The following is a 12,244-nucleotide window of genomic DNA, read 5'->3' as shown; positions in this document are numbered from 1 at the left end:
ATTCGTCTGTTATTGTTTTATTATGCATCAATGCAGAATTTCTTCACGTCAGCTTTGTAATGCGTCAAATTTTAACTCACACTTTTCGGTCACAGTCTGGAGCCCTGCCATGTATTTGCTATTGTAAAATATTTTATATAATGGCTATATTGGATGGCAAATTACCATGGTAATCTGAAGGTAATTTAATCCATTTCTTCACAAAATATATCTATTGCATTCAAACACATTTACCCACCTTTTCCTCTAAAATGGGCTCACAGTTGGAGTAGTTACTCTTCAGCGCCCATGTGCCATTTTCCAAGCACTCTCTATATGCGCTTCCTGTCAGGAATTGAAAGCAGTATAAAGTAAGTGCATCGTAGTTCTCAAAGTTTAAATGGAAATGCAGTTCAACTCCACAATGCATGACTGGCCAGTGGCTTAAATGAATTCATATTCAGACAAGCTGAAAAGGAATTTAAATTCAGAAGCTTGAAAGAAATTTTCCTTAGGTCAGGTATACTTGCTGAACAGCTGCTAGATGTTAAGCTTTTTATTCAATAATGTAAAGAAAGTCATTTCCATAATCTGTGCACTGTAATGTATTTTTTGTAAAACTACATATTATTTCGAAAGCTAACAGATCCATTGACTAAAGGGGCAAACAATTGTTGAGTTAAATTAACCCAAAAAATGTTAATATTTGACCCAACAATGTGTTAAAACAGCATTTTGGGTTAAAACAACCCAGCATAAGTAGAATGCAGTGGGTTTACACTGTAAAATTTGGGATAGTCGCTTGAACATAACCCAGCATAAATAACCCAGCTTTTTAAATGTGTCGTTTAAACATGTCAGAGTCTTATTTCTGGGAGTTTTTTGCATATCTGAAAATATGTCATGCTCAGAAAGTCTTACTTTGCCCTGGTCTTAGCTTCATATGAAGAGTTTGGTTCCAAAATGTGATAAACACCATTAAAAAAAAAAAAATAGTTACCGGCAAAATCAGTATTGTATCAAGTCACACTCTTAAGAAAAATGGTTCTTCAAAGGTTCTGAAATGATGGTAAAGGTTCTATATAGAACCATAGCTTACTGAAGAACCCTTTTTTCCCGAAATGGTTCATTGTCTTGACAAAAAGGGTTCTTCAGTTCCCTCCTTTTTTGATTTTAAATTTAGTCAGTTATTTTCAAGCAGAATCATATTAAAACTTCTGTCAAATCATGTTTTACACACAGTATGTAAGCAAACTCCAGGCTAATATTATCTTGTTTTGTCTCTATGTCTTATCCTTTCTCCCATCTCCAACAGATCCAAATCTTGTTCAGCCTGATGCTCAACCTTGTATGATGATGACCACAGCCAGGTGATGGAGATCTGTGTTAATCACAGCCTGCGTCTTAAGATCAACATGACAATAGCGGCCATCTTTTATCTTACTCTTATCTGACTAAATGTTCAGCATCATTGCCACAAAACAAAGAACATTGGATGGAGTATGTACTGTACAATGACCCAGCAAACAAAATAATATGGACTTTTTTGGCGAGATTCTAACATTGACACATTAATTTTTACAGTTAGTAATGTATTATTAACATCCCATTCATTTGTATTCTATGCCATCTATCTAAAGTGTTTACATCTGAATGTAATGTCATAATGTGTTAATATTCAGTATTTATTATCATTTGCATGTTTTGATGTTGCATTTGTCATGATTTTATTAATTTCATGTTATTGTTGTCTATTTAGAATGATTGTCTTTGCCAAATTTTTTTGTTCATTTATTTAATTTTGAAGCTGTTATTGAACATCCATATCTTATTTGAGTAATGATTTGTTATATTTGCTTAATAATTAATATATTTATTTTGATTCTGATTTTAATGCACATATTTATTATTGTATGATATCTCATGTAATGAAAAAGTGAAAATAAAAGTATTTTTCTGATGTCTTGCAGTTCTGTTTTTAAACTGTTAAACCATGTAAAGTGCTATAAATAAAAAACAAAACATCTATGTAGCACTTTTCAAGGCAAGGTTCTATATAGAACCATCTAAAAAAGGGTTCTATATAGTACCAAAGAGGGTGCTGCTATTGTTACAAGCTGAAGAACCCTTATTTGGTACTATATAGAACCATTTTTCTTAAGAGTGCAGTATTTAAAAGTAAATTCTTAATTTTACGCAAAATACAACGTCCGCCGTGTTATTCTGTCATTTCTTCACACTTTTTTCCCAAAACGCAATAAATGCCACTCCTCCTTTTCTGCAGAATGCAATAAATCCGCTCAACAAATCACAGCGCACCATTCCACGCACTGTAAATAACAATGGCGACACATTGAATACCAGAATCCTAGTTTTCCTCATCTTGTACTTCGTGATCAACAAACAAACAAAACAAAATAATACTTTATGGCATTGATAAACCTGTGGTTGTTTTCTGTGATGGGAAAGAAACATAAGCCAACAACATCTAATCATAAAGAGAGGCACTCGAGAGACAGAAAAATGCCGGCTGTTGCTTGTTCTCCCGACAGCATCAAGCTTCTGTCATGCTAACACATTGACCCCAGGGGATCTTATGAGAAACTTTCATTATTTTACACGAAGCTAACGAAAATCGAGCAAGACCAAAACATTTTACAGAATGTGAATTTTTTATGTTTTTATAACCTATATAAAGATGCTATGTGAAAGTTTGTACCAGAAAAAAGTGGTTTTCATCTTGTCACTTGGTATAGAAAACACGTTTTACCGAAATTAGTCAAAATGGATTTATTGCGTTTTGAAATCAAACTCTTCATATATTTTCATTTTATGGGAAGATAACTTGTGAACTTAAATAAGAAACGTCAAAATCCCTTTAACTGTTGTATTTTGTTATTAAATTCCTTTTAAAGAGGCACTTCACAATTCACAATGAGTCAGCTTTTCCTATTCAAAGTAGCTTAATAAAGGCACCTTTTGTTTTAAAAGGGGTGAGCATAAGATAAGCTTTCAGTAAAAGTTACAAATTAGTTTTAGGACTGCTGGCACAGAAGGTTAAAAAGAAACACTTGTCAGGGGCTACCAGATTAGTTTTATATTAAGTGGACCATACATCTTTTATTCTCCAATGGCAATCATGCACATCTATACTCTAAAATAAAGCCATGGTTGGGCAAAATATAGATAATCCCAACCCCTGGGTAGATATATCATCTATTAACACCCTGAACTTGAATAATGTTTGATGTTTTCAGCTCTGTAGTATAACAGTGCATATTTTATCACCTTCACCTACAGATGCAAGAAACGTACTGTATGTGAGAAGATTCAGTTACATTACTGCCAAGCCTTTTACTACACTGCTTTTCAGAAGGACAAGAAAATGTTCCCAAGGCAGCTTTTAATTCTTCATTATGAATCTAATACAAGCATTCTGCCCATAACCAGATTTCTTAAATATATCATTAAATATATCAGTTTCTGCCAGATAGAGTAAATGGTACTGCCCCACTGACAGCTGGGGTAAATATTTTGACCATTTTTATCTAACAGTCTACGTCTCCACAGGGCTGCAAAATCCATTGCTTTGTTGCCAATACTTGATATTTTTGTTCAGCAGACAGAAGCATTTTTTTGCTTTGCCCAATTTCTATTTTAATAAAAATGGAAGTGTCTGCAAGGATGACTGCCAAACTATGGATTTTCATGCTGGAGGTGCTCTGATAGGAAAACTGGCACAATTACAGTACATCATTCACAACAATGCAGCAATTTTCATACCAGTAGTAACGCAACGAATGGTGTTGAAAATTGAAACCATACAGCATCTACCTAAGCGTTTGCCATTGATTATCAACCTCAGAGTTCATTGTCAGTCTGTTCTCAAAGGTTAATTAGATATTTTATTTATTTATTTATTTATCACTAAGAATCCATTTCTCAAAGGGCATTTATTTCTGGAAATCGAACTGCTTCGTGTATTTGCATGCCTTTTGAATGCAATGAGACGTAGCGTTAACCAGCAACAGAAGTAATGCTTATACATGGCAAACCAAACATACAATATAGAGTGAAGACACTAAGACCTTAAGAGATGGATGCAGCATGTGGCTGGGGATGAAAACAGATATTCAAGCACACCACAGCGACCTTCAGAAACACAACAAGACAGAAAAATACATTCCAACCGTGCCCTCAATCTTGTGTCTTAAAGTGTACTGCAAAGCTGTTGATTTGCTGATGGACGGTACTTTGTATAAACCAGCAGAGATATAAAACCATTTTGTTATCTATTATTTAAAAATAAGAAAAGCCAAATAAATATCAGTTGTTGTGTCCAAACCATTAACCGGCAGTGTATAAAAATATATTGTATTTACAGAGATGTGAAGAGATGTGTAAAGGCGTCCGCGGGGACATTCTGTCAAATGAGTGTTGCAGACAGCTGCCAAAGCTCTCATTAGTGCCCATGATGGATTGGAAATGTAGCTACTCCTGAAACTTTCCATATCACCCTTCAGGCAGCAGTGAAAACAGATTCAAAATGATATTTTTGGTATTAGACCTGCAGAGACCTCGATATACACTAACAGACCTGGGATGTATAGGGATCTTTCACTAGAATAGTATTCCTTCTATGTGCAGTTTTTTCACTTGATAATAGCGCCAATAGACCTGTCAACAACTTAGATCAACATGGATTTAATGAAATCTATTTATTAATAGCAGAAGGATAAATCAATATATATTTTTAAACAGTGAAACTTTAGCTTGAGTCCAGCAATAGACATTATATACTTCTATGGGGGATGCTTACTAAAAAAGTGCACTCCTAAAAAGGATGTGTTAGTTTTTTACACATCTTTGTGCATTACACTTTTAACACATTATGGGCCCTATTTTAACGATCTAAACGCATTGTCTAAAGTGCACAGGGCAACGTCTAAATGGGTGTGTCCGAATCCACTTTTGCTAATTTAACGACGGGAAAAATGGTTTGTGCGCCGAGCGCATGGTCGAAAAGGGTTGGTCCTTTTGTAATGGGAGTATTTTGGGCGTAACGTGCAATAAACCAATGTGAGTCTCAGCTCTCATCCCCTTTAAAAGCCAGCGGCGCTGGCGCTATGTCTAATCCCTATTTAGATGACGGACTTTGTAAACTGAAAAACTAAGCGGAGGAAGAAGATCCCCAGTTTAAAGGGGGGGTTTAAGGGTATTTCAAGCATTCTGACTTATTAACACAGTTATAGAGTTGTTTCCTCATGCTAAACGTAGGCAAAGTGTCAAAACCGCAGTTGGGCGTGTTTCAGAGTATTTCTGTGCCGAATGCACTTCGCCAGGGTTCGTACAAGTTTCGGCTAGTTTTTTTCGATTACAGTTCTAACTGACGTTTCAGGGGTTTTCGATACGTATCACTTCTTTATATGGGCTTCCGCCGGAAAACTTCCCCCGGAAAACCCCGCCCAGCCGTCAGTCAGTGGGAGACGCTAGAGCTTGCTAACAGCTTATCACGCCACTCAGCTTTGTTTAATTTCAAATGTCAACAATGGCACAACAAGAAGTGTGTTTTTGGATGTAAGGAGAAGACATCCAGCCTTATGGAAACAATGGATATAGTTTATTATCCGGATTAGCAGCGGAGTTTTGCGTGTGTGTTTGATGCAATGGATTTTCAGAACCGGGTCATGACGAGTTACACGTGGTAAGTAAGACTTCTGTCTTATGTTGGAAATAGGCACGTGTATATTATATAAATGACACGAACATGTAGTGAATCAGTTAAAACAGTGTTGTATAGTGTTGCATGACTTGTACTCGCTCCTCCTGCGGTAGTAACTCCTCCTTCTTCATTTTTTCGTACGTTATCGGAAAGATTCGGTAAAGCTAATCTTTCTTTTATAAATCTGATTAAACTAAAGACTCTTCAGAGATATAAAGAATGCCATACTACTCTATAGGTACTCCAGATTAACATCAGAAATGCAGAAACAGCGTGTGTTACGTGAGCTTTAAGAATAATGTTAAATAATTGTGTTGTTTTTCACTTGTATTGAAATTGTTATTTTTTTATTAAAACCTTTAAAAGTCGTTTTCTTTTAGTCATGGAAGTAAAAAAGCAGGCTTTTAATTGCTTTAAATGTATGGCTATCGAAAATCATCAAAAAAATAATTTTACAAGTATGTAAGATAAGGTTTGTACTCTAAAATACTTTATTTGTAACAAACAGGAGATAAAGAATTTACAAACGGCTCTCCGCACATTTCAGCACTTGGACACCGTTTTTTAAGCAAAGAGTTTTTTTAAGCATTACTTAAAAATGTTTCTCATCTCACCATATCCACAGGTACAGAGTCATCATATACAATAAATCCGTGAGGTAGCATTAAACATTTAAAAACAGATGCATTTGTTTAAAGCAAAGCATTTATTTACTTACCAGGCTACAGGTGAAGCAGCTCTTTACACCTTCTAACGTCTCATAATTAGTCCTCATTTATGTCCAAGAGACTCAATAATAATCTTAAATCTTTCATATTTAAAAGCGTTTTTGTGCTGCTGCGCATTCATGTACTATGTGATAAGCAAACCCGCGTTGTCCTCCCGTTTATAGGCGCATATTACTAATGCGCTCTTTAAATAACCAAAAACATATTGCGGCATTGACTTTAGACTAGGTTTTTGTCGGTCAATGGCGTAGTCTATTTTAGTTGCCTCAAAATAGCAACACGCCAACAATGCGCCTGAACACACCTCGTTTTCAGACCAGAACGCCCATGGGTGCAAAAGGGGGCGCAAATGCATTTGCTATTTAAACAACGTGGCGCTAAACGTGAAAATTATAATTGCACAGGGTGGAAACTAGTGAAAGACACTTGCGTCGCGCATTGCGCTGCATTGCGCCGGGTGTAAGATAGAGCCCTATCTGTAATTTTAACACATTATGTGTTATTTTGGGTTAATTTTGTGTTAAAATTAAGAGTGTTTAGATAAGTATACCGTGTAGACTCGATAATAAAACCATCTCTGCATTACTGCTTAGTTTAACCTCTGCGATGCGTGCATGTGCTGCTCACATGTGCAGTGTGACCTCTAACCTGTTATCTTCAGTGCCGAAGAAATTAGGGGTGCAACGGATTACAAAACTCACGGTTCGGATCACACCACGTTTTTTGAGGCGCGGATCGGATGATTTTTCGGATCGGCAAAAAAATGGATGGGAAATTTAATAACAAATCAAGAAATTACAAACATTTATAAAAAAGAACAAAGTTGCACATTAAGTAAGGTCTAAAATTATCATTAGGTACAGAAATCGAATCAAATTAATCATAACACTCTCTTTATTGTATTTATTAAATGTAATTATTATTTTTTAAAGCTTCAGAAGTGATTTTCTCTTTGTCTTGGGTTGTTTGATTAACATTAATGACACAGACTTAAGTAGGTTAATTGAGGTTACTGTCTCTTTAAGAACAAATAAGCACAGACTAGTTTGTGCTTATAATCTATACGCACACTTTAGACATAAACAAATGTTTCTATCAGAAAAAGAATACTGTGGAGATCATTTTATTTGTATGTGCCCTGTCACAAACAGAAAGATTTTATGTCCGCTTGCTTTTTGCAACGCATCTCTCAGTATAGTGTGTGCAGTATTGAGTGCCCTTACGCGCGTGCACACACACACACACACACACACACACACACACACACACACACACACGCACACACACACACACACACACACACACACACACACACACACACAAACAGAGGGTGAATTGCAAACAACGGCACATTAACAGTTGTCCCACCTTTTTTTATTGTTACATTTTGTGTTTGCGTGGTTTATGGTTAAAAAACAAATTATTTTCCACATACTATACATTTTTGTAGCTCCAGATTTCCCCACTATTTGAAACGCACTGATTCATGTACAAAAATCGTTGATTTGAAAACCGCTGTGTCCCTGATTGGCCAGCTGATCTATACATTGTGATACGTGTACGTCAGCTGGAAATGTGACGCTCTTGTTTGAAAGATTTGGTCACAATGCAATGCTAACAGGAGTTAACTTACAGGCTGTGAGTCCGAAGCGGGAGAAATTATAATAATGTCGGTCTTTACTACATTACCAATCTCAGGAAATAAACTGTTGCCTACAATCCGTGTGTTTATTGAAGTCCAAGAAAAGAGATTTACGTTGGAGTTTACTTTGGGATACCTTTGTATATCGTAAACATGTACTAACTACACACCAAAGGAAATGTAAAATCGTGAATCGGATAATTGGTGCTCTTTAACATATATATGCACACCACAAATGTGTTCTAGGTAGTAAGGTATGCTTGCAGAAATTACTTCAATGTCCTAATATTACAAAGGCTTAATCTTAAAGTTACATTATAAATGATGTACATGTACAATCAAACAAATAACAGAATTTAACACGTCACATTGCTTTTTGTTCCAATACAACATATTGTAATGATCTGAATGGGGTTTGTCTTTTGTTTTGTTTATAAAATTATACTGCTGGATGATTGCATTGATAAAAACAATTTCCTTTTGTGCTCTGTGAAGGTCAAGTTAGAATTAAAACTTTTGTGTGAATTGTAATAGATAAGAGAAGAGCAGTGAAAATGTTAGTGTGGTAACAGGCTATGTACTGTATACACCCTTTAGTTGTGATTGACAGGTCTGAATGAACATACTCCTCTTGAACTTTTGTTTACAACTCAATTTAATTGATAAAGCACTATGAATAGCATTCACACTAGAGATATTGGCTTGACATTATGCCAGCACCTAAACTATATGACAGCACAGGAAGACATGCAAAAAATTAAAACTATGCCTTAACTGACACAGGTCATGGGGTAGGACACATACAATAAAATATTTCCTAGCTGGAGTAACTGAAGCGTTTGAGTAGCAATTTAATTGACACTTTCCCATCTACCTTACTTTTAGTAAACTTCAGTGAAACTTGTAATGGGTAAAGTGGACTGACAGGTCCAAGTGGCTGTTTTGATTTTCAATGAGGATTTCTGTCTATTCTCTCCCTTATAATCTTCTAAGAGACAGAATGACACAGTTTAATCATTTCCTGTGAAATTACCTTAAAGAGGATTAAAACGTTAAATCAGAGCCCATGTAATCGTGTTGTACATATCAGAAGGGGCTTTTTATCTGACAAAAAAATAATGTGTTTTCAAATTACCGGATTTTTATTAATAATAAACCAACTTAATATTAAACCAATAGTTAATATTAAACCAAAATCCTGCTGTCATATATTTTGTGGTGGTCTATTGGTGAAAGCGACCGCACTACAAATCATTTACAAATGGTCACAAATTGTTTACAAATGACAGGTCATGGTTTTGAAAATAAGTACTGCAATTTATTTCTGACAAAGCGGCATATGAAATGCCATTTGCAGGAATATCTTTTTCTGGTTGAATGAGAGATGACCTGCTGGGATGAGGTGCATAAACCTCAGGAATGACCTACTTTCCAGCAACCACAAGCGGTTAGTAATACTTGTCATTAAAATGTAATGTCACCACACTTGGGGTGTCAGGAAATGGCAGATTATGAGATAAAGCAATAATAAAACAAATACATTTCACATTTTCTCCATGCAAAAATACAGAAAGTTAAAGTAAGGAAGATATTTTCATAAATATTCAATTTACAAAGACATACAGTATATTTTTTCCTACCATTATAAAATGTTTCCTGATAACCATGTGATGTCAAGCAATGGTTAATAGATTATAACATGTGCATCTGAATTCTAGATACTACACCTGCATCTAAAGGAAACACTGTCGCCATCCAGTTAGGTCTGTGTCACTGACACTTTATATTTTAGCTGCACACTACACAACCCCTAGATTGCTCCTGTCACTATGTAAGACGTTCAGTGATCTACCTGACCCAAAGTCTCACTTGTTGGCAATACTTTGACACTTTCCAGCATGGTTGAAATGATCAGCACGTAGTGTTGTAGAGTATGGATGTATTGAAAACTGAGATGTGCTATACAGTAGCTGGTGCAAGACATTGTGAGCAATGCATATTATTGTGTTCATCAATGCATTTTAAAGCAAAACAGTAAAAAAAAAACAATACATTTGTTTAAATTAGTGCAAATGCTCTGACACTTTGAGCTCTGGTCATAGGCAGCGGATTAATTAAATCCAGGGTAAAGCTAAAAAAAGATTCACAAGAACGTGTTATTTCACTTTGCATTCATTATTTTTCTTTATAAACATAAGCTAGAATGAGATGATTGGTGCTTGTTTTTTTGCAGCACCGTGCTTTGAACGCAGTGTCAAGCTCATTAATGACATAGTTCTAGAACCAATCAGAAAAAATGCATTGCAGGTTTTCTTTCAGGCATCCTCACAGTTTGTGTTTTGCTTTCAAAACAATTCACGAGTGCTCTCACATTTAAGACGTAAGCATGCGGTCTGTCCCTACAGAATCAAACTTAAAATGCAAAACAAAATTAAACATTTTTTTTCTAAAACCTCCAGGGGCCACCTGCCATGTAGCAACATCCTACACCTCCAACCATAAATGCTCCCCATACATTTATAAAAAAACAGCTATACTTATGTTAATTTTAAAATAAATCAGGCATAGTGTACTGTATGGGTGATGTGGTATGGCAACCAATAATAATAAAAAGCCATTGCCTTACTCAGTCCCTCCAGAAAAACGTGATTGTGCGATCGCGCGATATATTGCATAATCAGCCAAAGTCCGCATATTTATTTTCGCCGCATTAATTACATATATAATTAAATATAAATAATTAAATATGCGGGGCTTGCATGATTTCATAATCTCCGCATTTTCGTAGCAAAAAGTCACATATATATTAGCAGAAAGTTGAAATATTTTGCATTTACTTCCCAAAAGCGCAGCCGTGTCCTCTATTGCCATGGGAACGTTATGAAGTGACGTGATTATGTGACGTGAACATCTTTGCAGCTTTTGCAAGTTTCCGCAGTTTTTGCAAGTTCCGCAATTTTCGCAAATTCCCGCAATTCCATCGCATAAATTGCATAAATATCCCGCATATTGAAATTATTCGAGCTTTGTGACATGGTGCATTATCCTGCTGGAAGTAGCCATCAGAGGATGGGTACATGGTGGTCATAAAGGGATGGACATGGTCAGAAACAATGCGCAGTTAGGCCGTAGCATTTAAACGATGCCCAATTGGCACTAAGGAGCCTAAAGTGTGCCAAGAAAACATCCCCCACACCATTACACCACCACCACCAGCCTGCACAGTGGTAACAAGGCATGATGGATCCATATTCTCATTCTGTTTATGCCAAATTCTGACTCTACCATCTGAATGCCTCAACAGAAATCGAGACTCATCAGAGCCGGCAACATTTTTTTCAGTCTTCAACTGTCCAATTTTGGTGAGTTTGTGCAAATTGTAGCATCTTTTTCCTATTTGTAGTGGAGAGATGAGTGGTACCCGGTGGGGTCTTCTGCTGTTGTAGCCCATCTGCCTCAAGGTTGTGCGTGTTGTGGCTTCACAAATGCTTTGCTGCATACCTCGGTTGTAACGAGTGGTTATTTCAGACAAAGTTGCTCTTCTATCAGCTTGAACCAGTCAGCTCATTCTCCTCTGACCTCTAGCATCAACAAGGCATTTTCGCCCACAGAACTGCCGCATACTGGATGTTTTTCCCTTTTCACACCATTCTTTGTAAACCCTAAACGGTTGTGCGTGAAAATCCCAGTAACTGAGCAGATTGTGAAATACTCAGACTGGCCCATCTGGCACCAACAACCATGCCACGTGCAAAATTGCTTAAATCACCATTCCTTCTAATTCTGACATACAGTTTGGAGTTCAGGAGATTGTCTTGACTAGAGTTCTCAACGGGTCGGGCCGGCCCGACAAACCCGACGGGACCCGCGAATTGGGGCCGGGTTCGGGTCAAAAATATAAGCAATTGAGTCAGGTCGGGTCGGACCTCGGGCTTAATCTTTTACGCTCCGCGAAAAAAATTATTAATCATCACTGCTGTTCACCGTAAAGAAAGTCTGGTCTGGCTGCTGCAACATGCATCACAGAGAGGGGCGGGGGATAGCAACAAGCTCCGGGGCGGATCAGCAACGGATCCAGACCGGAGATGCCGGCTTCAGAGCGGATACGTTGCGGATCCGCTTCAGAGCAGATCCGTTGCGGATCCGCCCCAGAGCTTATTGCTATCACTGTGT

At 36.9% G+C, this 12,244-nt stretch overlaps 1 protein-coding gene across 2 annotated transcripts in view; it reads right to left on the bottom strand.

Moving 5' to 3' along the window:
* The window catches only part of LOC129442779 (corticotropin-releasing factor receptor 2), a 106,767-nt gene that overhangs the window by 55,716 nt on the left and 38,807 nt on the right, over window positions 1-12,244 (bottom strand). For both annotated transcript variants that reach the window (XM_055203052.2, XM_055203053.2), the window contains one exon: window positions 239-324. In XM_055203052.2, coding sequence (XP_055059027.1) covers window positions 239-324 — 86 coding nt within the window. The remainder of the gene's footprint in view (window positions 1-238; window positions 325-12,244) is intronic.

This window comes from Misgurnus anguillicaudatus, chromosome 2 (genome assembly GCF_027580225.2).
Source record: "Misgurnus anguillicaudatus chromosome 2, ASM2758022v2, whole genome shotgun sequence".
NCBI classification, from domain to species: Eukaryota; Metazoa; Chordata; class Actinopteri; order Cypriniformes; family Cobitidae; genus Misgurnus; species Misgurnus anguillicaudatus.
Note: the sequence above shows the minus strand (reverse complement) of the source record. Positions and strands in the feature narration are given on the sequence as shown.